At 39.5% G+C, this 20,850-nt stretch overlaps 1 protein-coding gene across 4 annotated transcripts in view; it reads left to right on the top strand.

Annotated features, from left to right (window-relative positions):
* The window catches only part of BICC1 (BicC family RNA binding protein 1), a 301,081-nt gene extending 298,349 nt beyond the window's left edge, over positions 1 to 2,732 (top strand). For all 4 annotated transcript variants that reach the window (XM_068547506.1, XM_068547505.1, XM_068547507.1 and 1 more), the window contains one exon: positions 60 to 2,732. In XM_068547506.1, coding sequence (XP_068403607.1) covers positions 60 to 190 — 131 coding nt within the window. In that variant the 3' untranslated portion in view covers positions 191 to 2,732. The remainder of the gene's footprint in view (positions 1 to 59) is intronic.
* Positions 2,733 to 20,850: the final 18,118 nt, after the last annotated feature.

Below are 20,850 nucleotides of genomic sequence, written 5' to 3'. Positions count from 1 at the left end.
TCACCATTTTCTGAGCTGAGCCCTACTGCCATGTGCTGATTCTGTCTCTCTCTCTCCAGAACTAAATAAAAACCGAAGAAAGCTCTTTGAACCGCCAAATACACGCACCTCTTTCCTGGAAGGCGGAGCAAGTGGGCGGCTACCCCGTCAGTATCACTCAGACATTGCTAGTGTCAGTGGCCGCTGGTAGCGGTACCGTCCAGGCACACACGCCCGCCAACTCTGTCAAGTTGGACGCAGGAGATCTGTGAACAGCCTTCACTGCACACCGTCCTCAGCACTCGGGTGTCTGGTATCAGGACCAAAGCATCTTATTCGCACCTGAACTTTGTGCCGAAAAGAGAGAAGATGACGTTCTTATGTCATCCTACAGAATGCCACACGAGGATTACTTTTTTTTTCCTAACGGCAATTGGACAGAATTTGCAATATGAGGGTAGGGCTTTATTTCCTGTTTTTATTTACCTATATAATAACATATGCACTGATTTTTTTACTTAACATGAAGGCTGAGTTGACATCTGGGATGCCAGAAAACACAGAAGTTATTTTGTTTGTTTGCTTATTTTGTTTTGGTATTTGGGGATTTTTTAAAAAAAATAATCAAAGTGGAATTTTCTGGTACTGCTTTAAAATAATTATTGAGGTCTTTCAGCACTTTACACTTTCTTACTTCTTGTCCTGTGGAAATTATCTCTCTTTCTCTCGTTTTTATGTCACCTGATGTATTGGTACAAATCAGACTGCGTTAAATTTTTATTTGACATAGTAGTACTGGATTATTAGTTTTTGTGCAGAATAGTCTGTGACTTCTTCGGGAAATGTTAAGTGACTCCACTTGGTTATGGACCAGTTCTGTTCATGTATGTCAGCATCCTAGAAACACTTAGCAATGAACCTAGTTCACTGTAACAGGTGCGAGCAAAGAAAGACCAAATGGACTTTGCAATATTAACCCTTTGCAGTCATCATATTTAGCTGCTGCCTTTATTGCTAAAATGTTTTTAATGGTTGTCTGAAGGCAAAGGACTATTTTTAGTATACTGCCACTAAAGGACACTTATTTATATCAAACTTTTATTTTTAGATATTATAAGCATACCGTACATAACTGATTAAATTGATATCTACTAGAGATTTATGGTAGAGAATGGACGGCATTCAATAACTGGAGCCCTAGATTGTCACTTTATTTAAAAAAGATAAATAATCATCTGACAAGACAGCACTGTTGCCATGAGGAGGAGAAATACATTACTGTCCTTATGTACACATTAGCTGTGCTCCATATGGTCACAGGACTTTCCTAAAAAACCGTATCTGTCTGCTTGAAGTAGACTTGGGTTTGTTGAGAATGGAAAGGCTTTATTTAAGTCTCCAGGGTGACAGTTTACAAAGACAGCAGAGTTCTGAAGGAGGAAAAATAAAAGACTATTTTGTAAGTGGCTAAACTCCTTGTTACAATCTTGATACTGTGAAAGTCCAAGAAATCAGGCAACATTGTTTCCTAGGTCTTTTCAGACATCTTATTATGGATTTATGAAGGGTTTTCAATCCATGAAGACAATCACTAAGTGCCTCTCTTTCTTCAAAGCAGTATTATTTCCAAGTGCATTAATTTGTTGGAAAACTTTCCCACAGGACATGTGGTGACTTACCTGTACTGTAATGACTTATTTATGTTCAGTATTCGAGACTTTCTACATGGACATAAACCACTGTCACGTGCTCTCCACAGAAGGCATTAGATTCATACACAACAATTGGGGACTTTCATACAGATGTGGGATCAGAAATACTTGTCTTATTTTTTCCATGGTTAAGTAAGTCTTATCATTAAAGTAAGAACAAGAATCGGAGAGAAATTTTGCACACCGAAAAATTTTCACTTAAAAAAAAAAAAAAAAGAGTATTGGTTACCGTGAAGGCATAGATAATGGACCTGTCATAAAATTATCAATTGTAACAGCACTAAGGAGATGCCTGTTCCCAAACAGAACTGTATGTGCTTAAGGATGTAGAACTAAATCGCTCCCTTCACAAGTACAATGGAATGATCCCGCATGTATGTCACATGTATGCAGGTCATCACATGGAGCTCCCTGCCTTATATGGCTATATGAACACGTCATGCTACACATTCAGCAACAGAGTAAGAATTCCAGATCAGTTTCCTGTGCAACAACTCAGTGCTCTAAATTTTATCATTTCTTTAATAAGACCTCCTCCCCAAATAAAAAATAATCATTTGGAGTCTTTCCCCCCAGCTCTCTACCATGCATTTGCAACAGGAGGAAGATGGAATGATTTGCAGGATTGAGTTGATATAGGTTTTATGAACAGTGCTTTGATATTATGCCAAAGGGAAAACTGTCCCAATTAAACCAGATTAAATAGGGTGGCTAAAAAAATAAATAAAAAACACTGGAAATTACTTTTCTCACTTTCTCTTGATGCAATGAAGGGATTATGACACTACAGTATACGGTGTTGTCAGTGTTATATGATGCACAAAATATTTGGATTATTTGAATAAATGTTTTTAATCAATCTGTGCCTTAATAGTGACCGGTTATCTGTAAATATAGAACAGATACAGATTGTATTTTTGTGTGGGTTTTTGTCCTTTTAGTGACTTTTTTTAAAAAATGAGAGATGGAATTAAACATTGAAAATGGGAATTTTTTCTAAACTAATCAATTGTTATATGAAAAATAAATTTATATAACCCCTTTGTATTGCCCTTTCTAGATGAAATGTGTCTTTGTTTTCTAGCTTTTCAAAAAATATTTTCAGCAGAATTGAAAGACATTTCTGCAGTAGAATTATATATGCACTCCCTGTCCTGTTGTTTTGCATTGACAGTCCTCATTTTCAACCAGAAACTAAGGCACTTTATTTTAGCCAGAGAATCCAGGACCAGTAATCAATCATTGTTTCTGTGGCCACCCACAGGTACATAGAAAAAGAGTAAGATTATGGAACAGGTTTCATTCTTGTTCATTCTTTTTTTTAATAAAGACTCAAGTCTATGACTGCTTTGACGACCTCATCCATAAGCAAAGGAGCTCCTTACTAAAGTGATGCAGGGTTTCTTGACCCAGGTTCCCATTTCAGAGGCTGACTGTGCTATCACACCGAATGGTTACTGTGCCTTGCTCTGAGATTGTATCTGAACTTATTCTCGGATGGAATTGGCACTATACTATTAATCCTGAGATTTGTCTAAATCTCAAAGAAACCCTAGCCCTCTACCCATTATGCTCCCAGAGTTATCTCCACTTAAATTACCTGTGCTAGTGGTTCTTAAAAATTGTTTCTAGCAAATAGTTCTTTTGATGATAACTGAAATATTACTTGTGAACCCAATATTGAATTATTCATCCATCCATTCACTCATTCATTCATTATATAAATACTTAAATGAGGGCTAAGTACTAGGCCCTGTTCTAGGAACACCAGTAAATGAAACATAAACCCTTGTTCTCCCTAATCTTACATTCAAACTGGAGAAAGATGGAACTGATGAAGAGGGAATGAAGGATGGAATACCCTACGCTTCAACACAGGCCTCCTTGCATTTACAGCATGCCAAGGGAGCTCTTGAGTGCTGTCTAGAAACCCCGGTTTCTGACAAAATGGTTGAAAGTACCCATCTCATAGAAACAGGCCTGTGCTTTCAATGCAAAATATTATTCACAGCCTCCCTTTCTCCTTTTTCTAGGTTTCATAGATTCAATCACATTCTTGAAAGGAGTGTGTAAGCCAAAAGGGTTATGACACAGCTTTGTTGATGACCCACCACTTCCTAGATTTGACTCCCAGTGACTTTGCAGTATTCAGAAATGAGATTTACCTTGAAAGAACATGAGGTCGCTTCCCCTGAGGATACTCCAAGAAGGCAATCATAGAGAATGATGTCACCAAGATGGTGACAGGTCATTCCTGACTTCACTTCCCCTAACTAAAAGAAAAACCAGCAACTGTTCATGGATAAGACACCACTAGGGAGGGGCTTGCAACAACCAGCCCTTGAATCTTGGCAGTCTGAGTTCCTACCTGCAGTGCCCAAGTAGAAGTCCCAAGCAGCGGCTTTGCTCATCTGCAGAACCAAGACGGTAGCACAGTCTGACCAGGGAACTTAGAGGAGTGCAGGTCTGCCTGATTCAAGTCCTCAAATGAGGAGTTTTTCAGGCCCTGGAGCCTGGTCTGCCCACACCCAGGCAAGGGAGCTGAGCCATAGCCTCGCCCTCTGTGGATTGTGAGTCCCCACCCCGTCTGACAGGAAGGGCTGGCAGAGCACCTGGAAGCTGCTGCATCGCCCAGTAATGCGCAAGCTGAGAGGCAGGCAGCAGAGCTGACCTCCAGGGCAAAGCAAGCGGCCCTCTTTGGCCAGGGAACTTGGGGCATGGATTGGCTTGAGTCACCACCACAAACAAAGAGACTTATCATGGTCTTGGAGTTGCTTCTCCCACTGCACTGGGGAAGGGAAGTGAATTCATAGTTCCGTTCATAGCTCCTTCAGGCTTCCTGATCGGGGAGCCTAGCCAGAGCACACTCATAGCCGCTCCAATAGCTCTGCTTACAGTGTCACTTGAAACCCATGAGCACAATCCATGGCTGTTCCCATCTGCAGAGCAAAACTGGTGGCCTTGCCTGACCAAGATACTCATGTTACACTCCTGCCTGATTCACGTCCCCAAACAACAAGCTGTGCAGCCCCTGGGTCCTGACCTGCAGTCCTGCAAGGCAACGTAATACATAGCCCTACCTACTGCTGAGTAAAGAGGCCAGTCATGACCACTTAACAAGCATCACCAGAGAATCCAAGCAAATGTGGAGCACATCCTATAGCCTCCCTTGGGCAGGGAACCAAGTAGCAGTCTATCCAGCTGTTCGCAGCTAGGGGCACATGCCTCACCCTGACCTTAGAGCTCAAACAGTTGCCTTGCCCCAAAATAGACCCTTAGCAGCTCCCCACCTGCCCAAGGATGTTACCAGCAGACATGCCTGGAAACCCAACTGAGCTGACCAGTGAAAAATTTTCTCTGCCAAGGTGAACCAGCAAAGTCTGGGGGGAGGAGACCACTTATTCAAATATACCAGTGTAAGAAATCAAGGACCATAAAACATCACATAAATATGACACCATGCAAGGAAATTAATAAAGCAGTAATAAAGGATCCTAGGGCTTCCCTGGTGGCGCAGCGGTTGAGAATCTGCCTGCCAATGCAGGGGACACGGGTTCGAGCCCCGGTCTGGGAAGATCCCACATGCCGCGGAGCAACTGGGCCCGTGAGCCACGACTACCGAGCCTGCGCGTCTGGAGCCCGTGCTCCGCAACAAGAGAGGCCGCGATGGCGAGAGGCCCGCGCACCGCGACGAAGAGTGGCCCCCGCCTGCCGCAACTGGAGAAGGCCCTCGCACAGAAACGAAGACCCAACACAGCCAAAAATAAATAAATAAATTAATTAATTTAAAAAAAAAAAAAAAAAGATCCTAAAAAAATGGAGCACTATTAAATGTCAGGCAAAGAATTCAGAATAATCCTCTTAAGTTACTGAACTACAACAAAACACAGGCAACTCAATGGAATTAAGAAAGTAACAACACATGAACCAAATAATTTTAACAAAGAAATAGAAACCACTAACAAAAACAAAACAACAATAAACAAAACCAAAACCCAAAACAAAAAAACTCAAAATGGAAATCCTAGGGCTGAAAAACAGAATAAATGAATTGATAATTCAATAGAGAGCTTCAAAAGCCCACTTGACCATGCAGACAAAGAATCAGCAACCTGGAAGATAGGACATTATCTAGTCATAGGAGCAAGAAGAATGAAAGAGAGGCAGGTTGGCAGAGTAGGAAGATTCTGAGCTCAACTCCTCCCATGGACACACCCAAACTACAACCACGTATAGAACAACTTTCTCTGAGAGCAACCTGAAGGCTAGCAGAACATCTCTTCTACAATTAAGGATATAAAGGAAAAACCCATCAAGACAGGTAGGAGGGGCACAGATGCAATCTAGTCAGGACCAACACCCCAATGGGTGACCCACAAGCAGAAGGGGATATCACAAACTTGGAAGTCCTAAGAAATGAGGGGTTCAAACCCCAAATAGAGCACCTTAGCCCTAGGGACTAGAATTGGGAATATGAGCCCCCTTGGGGTTTACAACCAGGAGAGCCAGAGGACAACAAGAAACCAAAACTTGCTCCTAAAGGGGTTACTTGCTCTGAGTCCCAGCATAGAGGCAGCAGATTGAAAAGCACCTGGCACTCTAGCCAGCTTGCTAAGATAGCATGCCCCCCAGCCTGTTCTGAGCTCCAGCTCCAGTCCCTCCTACCCACCAAGGCAGTAGCCCCTGGTGCACCACTGGAGAAGTCCTGGTCCATGCTGGGCTCCAGTGTTCCCCACACCCATCTAGGTGGTGGCTCCCAGTGTAACCTGGGAGAAGCCCTGGCTTGCACCAGGCTCTGGCCCCAGCCGCGCCCCCCCCCAACACCCACCAAGGTGGCTGCCCTGGCATGCCCTGGGAGAAGAAGCCCTGGCCCATGACCACTTCAGCTCCAGTCCTCCTGCCAAAGCCACAAGACACATGCAGTCTGCATAAGGGTGCTCCTACACAAGGACATGCTTTCAAGACTGGTAGAGTAACTTTCATCTACTTCATAAACACAGAAAGTCAAACAAAATGAGAAGACAGAGGATGTGTTACAAATGAAAGAACACGATAGAACTCCACAATCCCCCCTAATGAATCAGAGATAAGTGATTTACCTGATAAAGAGTTCAAATCAATGGTCATAAAAATGCTTACTGATCTTGGGAGAAAAATGGAGAATATGGCAATAACTTCAAAAAATTAGAAAATATAGAAAAGAGCCAGTCAGAGCTGAAGAATATAATCAGTGAAATAAAAATACACTACAGGGAATCAAGAGCAGATTAGATAAGACAGAAGAATGCACAGGTGATTTGGAAGAAAGAATAGTGGAAATCAGCCAATCACAATGGCAAAAAGAAAAAAGAATTTTTAAAAATGAGAATAGTTTAAGGGACCTATGGGACAGCATCAAACATACTAACAGTAGCATTACAGAGGTTCCAGAGGAGAGAAAGAAAGGGACAGAAGATGTGTTTGATGAAATAATGGCTGAAAACTTCCCTAACCTGGGGAAGGGAATAGATATCTAGATCCAGGAAGCACAGAGATTCCCAAACAAGATGGACCCAAAGAGAGCCACACCAAGGCATATCATAATTAAAATGGCAAAAGTTAAAGAGAATTTTAAAGGCAGTAAGAGAAAAATAAGGACTTACATACTTACAGCCCCATAAAGCTATCAGCTGATTTTTCAGCAGATACTTTGCAGGCCAGAAGGGAGTGGCATAATGTATTTAAAGTGCTAAAAAGAAAACACCTACAACCAAGGATACTCTACTCAGCAAAGTTATCATTCAGAATTAATGGAGAAATAAAGAGTTTCCCAGAAAGTAAAAACAGAGTTCATTGCCACTAAACCGGGCTTACAAAAATGTTAAAGGATCTTCTTTAAGTGAAAAGAAAAGGTCATAACAAGAAATAAAATATATTGAAAGAAAAAAAAATCTCACTGTTAAAGGCAAACGTATAGTAAAGGCAGTGGATCAACCACTTACAAAGCTAGTTGGAAGGTAAAAGAAAAAAGTTGTAAAATCAACCATAACTACAATAAATAGTTAAGGAACACACAAAATAAAATGTAAAATATGATGTCAAAAGCATATTTGCAGGGGTGTAAAAAAAAAATGTAGAGCTTATAGAGTGTGTTCAAACTTAAACAACAGCTTAAAATAAATAAACATATATGTCTATATATATGGACCACGTGGTAATCACAAACCAAAAACCTATAACAGATACACAAAAAAACAAAGAGAAAGGAACCCAAACATAGCACTAAAGAAAACCATCAAACCACAAGGGAAGAGACTAAAAGAAGAAAAGGACAGAGAAGAACAACTAGAAAATAAGTAACAAAATGGCAATACGTATATACCTATCAATAATCACTTTAAACATAAATGAACTAAATGCCCCAATCAAAAGATACGGAGTGGGTAAATGGATGAAAAAAAACAAGACCCATCTATATGCTGCCTATAAGAGACTCACTTCAGAGCTAAAGACACACAGACAGAAAGTGAAGAAATAGAAAAAGATATTCTATGCAAATGGAAATGAAATCTGTGGTAGCAATACTCATATCAGACAAAATAGACTTTAAAACAAAGACTATGACAAGAGACAAATAATAAAGGGGTCAACCCAATAAGAAAATATAACACTGGTTAACATATATGCACATAATATAAGAGCATTTAAATATATAAAGCCAATATTAACAGACATAAAGGGAAAAATTGATAGTAGTACAGTAGTAGCAGGGGACTTCAACACTCCACTTACATCAATGGATAGATCATCTGGAAAGAAAATCAATAAGGAAGCAGTGGCTTTTAATGACACATTAGATCAGATGGACTCTCTCTATATATTTATTTATTTATATATTTATATAGTCAGAGAGAGAGAGAGAACATTACATCCAAAAACAGCAGAATGCACCTTCTTTTCAAATGCACATGGAGCATTCTCCAGAACGGATCACAGGCTAGGCCACAAAACAAGTCTCAAAAATTTAAGACTGAAATCATATCAAGCATCTTTTCTGCCCACAGCAGTATGAAACTTAAAATTAATTATAGGAAGAAAACTGGAAAAAACACAAACATATTGAGACGAAATAACATGCAACTAATAAACAAATGGGTCAACAAAAAAAAATCAAAGAGGAAATAAAAACACACCTTGACATGAATGAAAACAGAAACATAAATTTCCAAAATCTAAGCAGCTCTAAGAGGGAAGTTCATAGCGATAAAGGCCAATCTCGAAAAAACAAGGAAAATGTCAAATAAACTACCTAATTTTACATCTAAAGGAATTAGAAAAAGAAGAACAAACAAAGCCCAAAGTCAGTAGACGGAAGGAAATAATATATACCAGGGCAGAAATAAATAAAATAGAGACTAAAATACAATAGAAAAGATCAATGAAGCTAAGAACTGGTTTTTAAAAGATAAAATACACAAACCTTTACCCAGACTCATCAAGAAGAGAGAAGGCCCAAATAAATAAAATCAGAAATGAAAGAGGAGAAGTTACAACTTTTATCACAGAAATACAAACAATCATAAGAGAATACTACAAACAATTAAATGCCAACAGAGTGGACAACCTAGAACAAATGGATAATTTCCTAGAAACATAAAATATTCCAAGACTGAATCAGGAAGAAATAGAAAATCTGAACAGACCAATCACTAGTAATGAAATTGAACTGGTAGTCATTCCCCCACCCCCTGCCCCAAATAAAAGTCTAGGACCAGATGGCTTCACAGGGGAATTCTACCAAACACCTAAAGAAGAACTAATATTTATCCTTTTCAAACTATTCCACAATATTGAAGAGGAGGGAACATGGCCAAACTCATTTCACAAGGCCAGCATTACCTGATACCCAAACAGAAAAAGACACTATCAGAAAAGAAAACTACTGACTAATATCTCTGATCAATATAGATGCAAAAATGCTCAGTAACATACAAGCAAACCAAATTCAGCAGCACATTAAAACTATCACTCACCATGGTCAAGTGGAATTTATCCCTGGATGCAAGGATGATTCAAAATACATAAACTGATCAATGTGATACATCACATGAATAAAATGAAAGGGAAAAAACTATACGATCGTCTCAATAGATGCAGAAAAAGCATTTGACAAAATCAACATCTTTTCACGATAAAAAGTCTTAACAAATTAGGCATGAAAGAAACATATCTCAACATAATAAAGCCCACATGTGATAAGCCCACAGCTAATATCACACTCAGTGGAGAAAGATTAAAAGCTTTTTCTGGAGCGGCTCCCGGGGCGCGAGGCTTCTGACAGTTGTGCCTGGCGGCAGCCCCGTAAAAACCCTACATAGAGGGGTTCCGAGAGCTTCTGGGTCGGGGAACCCATCCGCACGTTGGGAGAGTGACGCCCCCCCCAAACTCCACGGAGACAGAAGCTCCCACGCTCGGGACCCTCCCGGGCCTCACCCTCCACCGCTCCCTCTGGCTGTTCGTCCCTTTCTGATAAACGGATACAGTAGAAATACATCTACACGTGGAACTGCTCCTACAGAACACCCACTGAACGCTGGCAGAAGATGCCAGACCTCCCAAAAGGCAAGAAAATCCCCACGTACTTGGTTGGGTAGGGCAAAAGAAAAAAGAAATAACAGACAAAAGAATAGGGACGGGACCTGCACCAGTGGGAGGGAGCTGCGAAGGAGGAAAGGTGTCCACACACTAGGAAGCCCCTTCGCGGGTGGAGACTGCGGGTGACGGAGCGGGGAAGCTTCGGAGCCACGGAGGAGAGCGCAGCCACAGGGGTGCGGAGGGCAAAGCGGAGAGATTCCCGCACAGCGGATCGGTGCCGAGTAGTACTCACCAACCCGAGAGGCTTGTCTGCTCACCCGCCGGGGAGGGTGGGGGCTGGGAGCTGAGGCTCGGGCTTCGGAGGCCGGATCGCAGGGAGAGGACTGGGGTTGGCTGCGTGAACACAGCCTGAAGGGGCTAGTGCGCCACGGCTAGCCGGGAGGGAGTCCGGGAAAAGGTCTGGAGCTGCCGAAGAGGCAAGAGACTTTTTCTTCCCTCTTTGTTGCGCAGTGCGCAAGGAGAGGGGATTCAGGGCGCCGCCTAAACAAGCTCCAGAGACGGGCGCGAGCCGCGGCTATCAGCGCGGACCCCAGAGATGGGCATGAGACGCTAAGGGTGCTGCTGCCGCCACCAAGAAGCCTGAGTGCGAGCACAGGTCACTCTCCACACCGCCCCTCCCGGGAGCCTGTGCAGCCCGCCACCGCCAGGCTCCCGTGATCCAGGGACAACTTCCCCAGGAGAACGCACGGCGCGCCTCAGGCTGTTGCAACGTCATGCTGGCCTCTGCCGCCGCAGGCTCGCCCCGCATCTGTACCCCTCCCTCCCCCCGGCCTGAGTGAGCCAGAGCCCGCAAATCAGCGGCTCCTTTAACCCCGTTCTGACTGGGCGGGGAACAGATGCCCTCAGGCGACCTACATGCAGAGGCGGGTCCAAATCCAAAGCTGAACCCCGGGAGCTGTACGAACAAAGAAGAGAAAGGGAAATCTCTCCCAGCAGCCTCAGGAGCAGCGGATTAAAGCTCCACAAACAACTTGATGTGCCTGCATCTGTTGAATACCTGAATAGACAATGAATCATCCCAAATTCAGGAGGTGGACTTTGGGAGCAGGATATATTAATTTTTCCCCTTTTCCTTTTTTTTGTGAGTGTGTATGTGTATGCTTCTGGGTGAGATTTTGTCTGTATAGCTTTGCCTTCACCATTAGTCCTAGGGTTAGGTCCGTCCGTTTTTTTTTGTTTGTTTTACTTAAAAAAATTTTTTTTCCTAATAAATGTTTCCTTAATAATTTTTCCTTATTTTCTATTTTTAAAAATTAAAAAAAAATTTTAATAAGTTTTTTCATACTTTTTATTTTAAAAAATTAAAAAATTTATTTTTTTCTTAATAAATTTTTTCTTAATAATTTTTTCCTTATTTTTTATTATAAAAAATTAATAAATCTATTTTTAAAAATTAAAAAATTTTTTTCTTAATAAATTTATTCTTAATAATTTTTTTTCTTATTTTTTATTATAAAAGCTTTATTTTATTTTATTTTATCCTCTTTCTTTCTTTCTTTCTATTTTTTCTCCCTTTTATTCTGAGCCGTGTGGATGAAAGGCTCTTGGTGCTCCAGCCAGGCATCAGGGCTGTGCCTCTGAGGTGGGAGAGCCAACTTCAGGACACTGGTCCACAAGAGACCTCCCAGCTCCACGTAATACCAAACGGCAAAAATCTCTCAGAGATCTCCATCTCAATATCAAGACCCAGCTTCACTCAACGACCAGCAAGCTACAGTGCTGGACACCCTATGACAAACAACTAGCAAGACAGGAAGACAGCCCCATCCATTAGCAGAGAGGCTGCCTAAAATCATAATAAGGCCACAGACACCCCAAAACACACCACCAGACGTGGACGTGCCCACCAGAAAGATAAGATCCAACCTCATCCACCAGAACACAGGCACTAGTCCCCTCCACCAGGAAGCCTACACAACCCACTGAACCAACCTTAGCCACTGGGGACAGATACCAAAAACAACGGGAACTACGAACCTGCAGCCTGTGAAAAGGAGACCCCAAACACAGTAAGATAAGCAAAATGAGAAGACAAAAAACCACACAGCAGGTGAAGGAGCAGGGTCAAAACACACCAGACCTAACAAATGAAGAGGAAATAGGCAGCCTACCTGAAGAAGAATTCAGAATAATGAGAGTAAAGATGATCCAAAATCTTGGAAATAGAATAGACAAAATGCAAGAAACATTTAACAAGGACATAGAAGAACTAAAGAGGAACCAAGCAACGATGAAAAACACAATAAATGAAATTAAAAATACTCTAGACGGGATCAATAGCAGAATAACTGAGGCAGAAGAACGGATAAGTGACCTGGAAGATAAAATAGTGGAAATAACTACTGCAGAGCACAATAAAGAAAAAAGAATGAAAAGAACTGAGGACAGTCTCAGAGACCTCTGGGACAACATTAAACGCACCAACATTCAAATTATAGGGGTCCCAGAAGAAGAAGAGAAAAAGAAAGGGACTGAGAAAATATTTGAAGAGATTATAGTTGAAAACTTCCCTAATATGGGAAAGGAAATAGTTAATCAAGTCCTGGAAGCACATAGAGTCCCATACGGGATAAATCCAAGGAGAAACACGCCAAGACACATATTAAATCAAACTATCAAAAATTAAATATAAAGAAAACATATTAAAAGCAGCAAGGGAAAAACAACAAATAACACACAAGGGAATCCCCATAAGGTTAACAGCTGATCTTTCAGCAGAAACTCTGCAAGCCAGAAGGGAGTGGCAGGATATACTTAAAGTGATGAAGGAGAAAAACCTACAACCAAGGTTACTCTACCCAGCAAGGAGCTCATTCAGATTTGATGGAGAAATTAAAACCTTTACAGACAAGCAAAAGCTGAGAGAGTTCAGCACCACCAAACCAGCTTTACAACAAATGCTAAAGGAACTTCTCTAGGCAAGAAAAACAAGAGAAGGAAAACACCTACAATAACAAACCCAAAACATTTAAGAAAATGGGAATAGGAACATACATATCGATAATTACCTTAAATGTAAATGGATTAAATGCTCCCACCAAAAGACACAGACTGGCTGAATGGATACAAAAGCAGGACCCATATATATGCTGTCTACAAGAGACCCACTTCAGACCTAGAGACACATACAGACTGAAAGTGAGGGGATGGAAAAAGATATTCCATGCAAATGGAAATCAAAAGAAGGCTGGAGTAGCAATTCTCATACCAGACAAAATAGACTTTAAAATAAAGACTATTACAAGAGACAAAGAAGGACACTATATAATGATCAAGGGATCGATCCAAGAGGAAGGTATAACAATTGTAAATATTTATGCACCCAACATAGGAGCACCTCAATACATAAGGCAAATACTAACAGCCATAAAAGGGGAAATCGACAGTAACACAATCATAGTAGGGGACTTTAACACCCCACTTGCACCAATGGACAGATCATCCAAAATGAAAATAAATAAGGAAACACAAGCTTTAAATGATACATTAAACAAGATGGACTTAATTGATATTTATAGGACATTCCACCCAAAAACAACAGATTACACTTTCTTCTCAAGTGCTCATGGAACATTCTCCAGGATAGATCATATCTTGGGTCACAAATCAAGCCTTGGTAAATTTAAGAAAATTGAAATCGTATCAAGTATCTTTTCCGACCACAACGCTATGAGACTAGATATCAATTAAAGGAAAAGATCTGTAAAAAATACAAACACATGGAGGCTACACAATACACTACTTAATAACGAAGTGATCACTGAAGAAATCAAAGGGGAAATCAAAAAATACCTAGAAACAAATGACAATGGAGACACGACGACCCAAAACCTATGGGATGCAGCAAAAGCAGTTCTAAGAGGGAAGTTTATACCAATACAAGCCTACATCAAGAAACAGGAAACATCTCTAATAAACAACCTAACCTTGCACCTAAAGCAATTAGAGAAAGAAGAACAAAAAAACCCCAAAGCTAGCAGAAGGAAAGAAATCATAAAGATCAGATCAGAAATAAATGAAAAAGAAATGAAGGAAACAATAGCAAAAATCAATGAAACTAAAAGCTAGTCTTTGAGAAGATAAACAAAATTGATAAACCATTAGCCAGACTCATCAAGAGAAAAAGGGAGAAGACTCAAATCAATAGAATTAGAAATGAAAAAGGAGAAGTAACCACTGACACTGCAGAAATACAAACGATCATGAGAGATTACTACAAGCAACTCTATGCCAATAAAATGGACAACCTGGAAGAAATGGACAGATTCTTAGAAATGCACAACCTGCCCAGACTGAACCAGGAAGAAATAGAAAATATGAACAGACCAATCACAAGCACTGAAATTGAAACTGTGATTAAAAATCTTCCAACAAACAAAAGCCCAGGACCAGATGGCTTCACAGGCGAAATCTATCAAACATTTAGAGAAGAGCTAACATCTATCCTTCTCAAACTCTTCCAAAATATTGCAGAGGGAGGAACACTCCCCAACTCATTCTACGAGGCCATCATCACCCTGATACCAAAACCAGACAAAGATGTCACAAAGAAAGAAAACTACAGGCCAATATCACTGATGAACATAGATGCAAAAATCCTCAACAAAATACTAGCAAACAGAATCCAACAGCACATTAAAAGGATTATACACCAGGATCAAGTGGGGTTTATTCCAGGAATGCAAGGATTCTTCAATATACGCAAATCAATCAACGTGATACATCATATTAACAAATTGAAGGAGAAAAACCATATGATCATCTCAATAGATGCAGAGAAAGCTTTCGTCAAAATTCAACACCCATTTATGATAAAAGCCCTGCAGAAAGTAGGCATAGAGGGAACTTTCCTCAACATAATAAAGGCCATATATGACAAACCCACAGCCAACATCGTTCTCAATGGTGAAAAACTGAAACCATTTCCACTAAGATCAGGAACACGACAAGGTTGCCCACTCTCACCACTATTATTCAACATAGTTTTGGAAGTCCTAGCCACAGCAATCAGAGAAGAAAAAGAAATAAAAGGAATCCAAATTGGAAAAGAAGAAGTAAAGCTGTCACTGTTTGCAGATGACATGATACTATACATAGAGAATCCTAAAGATGCTACCAGAAAACTACCAGAGCTAATCAATGAATTTGGGAGAGTAGCAGGATACAAAATGAATGCACAGAAATCTCTTGCATTCCTATATACTAATGATGAAAAATCTGAAAGTGAAATTAAGAAAACACTCCCATTTACCATTGCAACAAAAAGAATAAAATATCTAGGAATAAACCTACCTAAGGAGACAAAAGACCTGTATGCAGAAAATTATAGGACACTGATGAAAGAAATTAAAGATGATACAAATAGATGGAGAGATATACCATGTTCTTGGATTGCAAGAATCAACATTGTGAAAATGACTCTACTACCCAAAGCAATCTACAGATTCAATGCAATCCCTATCAAACTACCACTGGCATTTTTCACAGAACTAGAACAAAAAATTTCACAATTTGTATGGAAACACAAAAGACCCCGAATAGCCAAAGCCATCTTGAGAACGAAAAATGGAGCTGGAGGAATCAGGCTCCCTGACTTCAGACTATATTACAAAGCTACAGTAATCAAGACAGTTTGGTACTGGCACAAAAACAGAAATATAGATCAATGGAACAGGATAGAAAGCCCAGAGATAAACCCACGCACATATGGTCACCTTATCTTTGATAAAGGAGGCAAGCATGTACAGTGGAGAAAAGACAGCCTCTTCAATAAATGGTGCTGGGAAAATTGGACAGGTACATGTAAAAGTATGAAATTAGAACACTCCCTGACACCATACACAAAAATAAACTCAAAATGGATTAAAGACCTAAGTGTAAGGCCAGACACTATCAAACTCTTGGAGGAAAACAGGCAGAACACTCTATGACATAAATCACAGCAAGATCCTTTTTGACCCAACTCCTAGAGAAATGGAAATAAAAACACAAATAAACAAATGGGACCTAATGAAACTTCAAAGCTTTTGCATAGCAAAGGAAACCATAAACAAGACAAAAAGACAACCCTCAGAATGGGAGAAAATATTTGCCAATGAAGCAACTGACAAAGGATTAATCTCCAAGATTTACAAGCAGCTCATGCAGCTCAATAACAAAAAAACAAACAACCCAATCCAAAAATGGGCAGAAGACCTAAATAGACATTTCTCCAAAGAAGATATACAGATTGCCAACAGACACATGAAAGAATGCTCAACATCATTAATCATTAGAGAAATGCAAATCAAAACTACAATGAGATATCATCTCACACCAGTCAGAATGGCCATCATCAAAAAAGCTAGAAACAATAAATGCCGGAGAGGGTGTGGAGAAAAGGGAACCCTCTTGCACTGTTGGTGGGAATGTAAATTGATACAGCCACTATGGAGAACAGTATGGAGGTTCCTTAAAAAACTACAAATAGAACTACCATACGACCCAGCAATCCCACTACTGGGCATATACCCTGAGAAAACCAGAATTCAAAAAGAGTCATGTACCAAAATGTTCATTGCAGCTCTATTTACAATAGGCAAGACATGGAAGCAACCTAAGTGTCCATCATCGGATGAATGGATAAAGAAGATGTGGCACATATATACAATGGAATATTACTCAGCCATAAAAAGAAATGAAATGGAGGTATTTGTGATGAGGTGGATGGAGTTAGAGTCTGTCATACAGAGTGAAGTTAAGTCAGAAAGAGAAAAACAAATACGGTATGCTAACACATATATATGGAATCTAAGGAAAAAAAAAAAGGTCATGAAGAACCTAGTGGCAAGACAGGGATGAAGACACAGACCTACTAGAGAATGGACTTGAGGATATGGGGAGGGGGAGAGGTGAGATGTGACAGGGTGAGAGAGTGGCATGGACATATATACACTACCAAATGTAAAACGGATAGCTAGTGGGAAGCAGCCGCATAGCACAGGGAGATCAGCTCGGTGCTTTGTGACCGCCTGGGGGGGTGGGATGGGGAGGGTGGGAGGGAGGGAGATGCGGGAGGGAGGAGATATGGGAACGTGTGTATATGTGTAGCTGATTCACTTTGTTATAAAGCAGAAACTAACACACCATTGTGAAGCAATTATACTTCAATAAAGATGTTTAAAAAATAAATAAATAAATAAATTTGCTATAAACATCAAAAAAAAAAAAAAAAAAAGCTTTTTCCCTAAGATCAGAAACAAGACAAGGGTGCCCACCCTCACTACTCCTATTCAACATAGTATGGGAAATCCTAGCCAGAACATCAGGCAAGAAAAAGAAATAAAAGTCATCAAAATTGTTAAATGAAGTAAAATTGTCTGTCTCTGCAGATGACATGATTTTATATGTAGAAAATCCTAAAGACCCTACCAAAAAACTGTTATGCCTAATCAATGAATTCAGTAAAGCTGCAAGATGCTATTTTTATAGGTTAATTTTGTATTTCTATATACTAACAACAAATGGTCTGAAAAAGAAATAAAGAAGTTGATCTCATTTACAATAGCATCAAAAACAGTAAAATACTTAGGAATAAACAAAGTAGGAGGTGAAAGATCTCTACTCTGAAAATTACAAGATATTGATGACAGAAATTGAAGAAGACACAAATATATGGATAGGTACACTACGTTCATGGATTAGAAGAACTCATATTATTCAAATGTTCATAACTACTGCCAACCATCTATAGATTCAATGTAACCCCTATCAAGATTCCAATGGCATTCCAATTTCATTTTACAGAAGTAGGAAAAACAATCCTAAATTTTACATAGGACTACAAAGACTCCAAATAGCTAAAGCAATCCTGAGAAAGAAGAACAAAACAGGAGGCATCACTCTTCTTGATTTCAAGCTGTACTCTAAAGCTATAGTAATCAAAACATATGGTTTTGGATAAAAACAGAGGAATCAATGGAACAGAATTGATAGCTCATAAACAAACCAAAATATATACGGCCAACCAACATTTGAAAATGGAGCCAACGATACCCAATGGAGAAAAAAAGGTTGTCTCTTTAATAGATGATCCTAAGAAAATTGGACATAAGGAATTTAACTAGACCCCTGTCTTACACCACTCACAAAAATTAACTCAGAATGGATTAGGACTTAAATGTAAGACCTGAAACTAAAACCATAAAACTCCCAGAAGAAAATCCAGGAAAAAAGCTCCTTGACATGTGTCTTGGCAATGATTTTTTGCTATGATTCCTAGAGTCCAAGCAATAAAAGCAAAATTAAAAAGTGGGACTACATGAAACTAAAATGCTTCTGCAGAGCAAAAGAAACAATCAACAAAGTGAAAAGATCACCTAGGAATGAGAAAAAGTATTTGAAATCCATATATCTGATAAGAAGTTAATATCTAAAATATATAAAGAACTCATATAACTCAACAGCGAAAAAAAAAAAAAACCCACCAAATAATTCAATTAAAATAGGGTAAAAGACCTGAATAGACATTTTTCCAAAGAAGATACAGGAGTGGGCAACACATACACGAAAGGACACTTAACATCACTAGTCATTAGGGAAATGACAATCAAAACCACAATGAGATATCACCTCATGACTGTTAGAATGGCCATAATGAAAAAGACAAGAGAAAACAAATGTGGCAAGAATGTGGAGAGAAGGGAATCCTTGAACATTCTGGGTAGGACTGTAAACTAGTATAGCCACTGTGGAAAACAGTATGGAGGATTCTCAAAATATTACAAATAAAACTACCATATGATCCAACAATTCCACTTCTGGAAATATATCTGAAAGAAACAAAGATGCTAACTTGAAAAGGTACCTGCAGCCCCATGTTCATAGCAGCAACATTATTTACAATAGCCACGGCATGAAAGCAACCTAAGGGTCCATCAATGGATGAATGGATTAAGAAGTAGTAGTAAATATATACAATGGAATATTATTCAGCCATAAAAATGAGAAAATCCTGTCATTTGCAACAACATGGATTGATCTTGAGGGCTTTATGCTAAGTGAAATAAGTCAAACGAAGAACAACAAATGCAGTATGATCTCACATGTAGAATCCAATTAAAAAAAAAAAACTCATAGAAAAAGAGATTGATTGTCAGAGGCAGGGGGTAGGGGAGAGGAATTTGGAGGAAGGTGGTTAAAAGATACAAACTTTCAGTTATAAGATAAATAAGTACTAGCAATATAATGCACAACATGATGACTGTAGTTAACACTGCTGTATGATATATAGGAAAGTTGTTAAGAGAGTAAGTCCCGAGTTCTCTTCACAAGGAAATAATTTTTTTTTCCTTTTTCTTTCTATTGTATCTATATAAAGATGATGGCTGCTACACAAACTTACTGCAGTAATCATTTCACAATATATGAAAGTTAAACCATTATGCTGTACATCTTATTTAGTGATATGTCAATTACATATCAATAAAACCGGAAAAATACAGTAATATTTAGAAGTTAATTCCAAAAATAAACCTCCCAATTGTTTTGTGTATCCCTTAACTACTTATTGTGGATGTAGATGATTTTAGTACTTTGGTCTTTTAACCTTCCTACTAGCTTTTTGCATGGATAATTTCCTACCTTTACTGTATGTTTGCCTTTACCAATGAGCTTTTCATTTGTAATTTTCTTGTTTCTAGTTGTGGCAGTAATGAGGGGAGGAGAGTAAAATGCAGGGATTTTTAAATGCATTTGAAAATAAGAGATCAGCAACTTAAAACAATAATGTATATATGTAGATTTCTATATAAAAACCTCATGGTAACCACAAACCAAAAATCTATCACAGGTATACACACACAGAAAGAAAACGGAATCCAAACGTGACACTAAAAATAGTCATTAGGGCTTCCCTGGTGGCGCAGTGGCTAGGAATCCGCCTGCCAATGCAGGGGACACGGGTTCATGCCCCGGTCCGGGAAGATCCCACATGCCGCGGAGCGGCAAGGCCCGTGAGCCACAACTACTGAGCCTGCGCGTCTGGAGCCTGTGCTCCACAATGGGAGAGGCCGTGACAGTGAGAGGCCTGTGCACCGCGACGAAGAGTGGCCTCCGCTCGCTGCAACTGGAGAAAGCCCTTGCACAGAAACGAAGACCCAACACAGCCAAAAATAAATAAATAAAATAAATAAATTTTTAAAAAAGTCATTAAATCATAAGAGAACAAAAAAAGAAGGGAAAAAAAGATCTATAAAACAGTTCCCAAACAAGTAACAAAATAAGAACATACATAGCAATAATTACCTTAAAAGTAAATGGACTAAATGCTCTAATCAAAAGACACAGAATGGCTGAATGGATTAAAAAGTAAGACCTGTATATATGCTGCCTACAAGAAACTCACTTCAGATCTAGAGAAATACACAAACTGAAAGTGAGGGGATGGAAAAAGGTATTCCATGCAAATGGAAATCAAAAGAAAGTTGGAGTAAAAATACTTATATTAGACAAAATAGACTTCAAAATAAAGACTATTACAAGAAAC

This window comes from Eschrichtius robustus, chromosome 7, assembly GCF_028021215.1.
Source record: "Eschrichtius robustus isolate mEscRob2 chromosome 7, mEscRob2.pri, whole genome shotgun sequence".
NCBI lineage: Eukaryota > Metazoa > Chordata > Mammalia > Artiodactyla > Eschrichtiidae > Eschrichtius > Eschrichtius robustus.
Note: the sequence above shows the minus strand (reverse complement) of the source record. Positions and strands in the feature narration are given on the sequence as shown.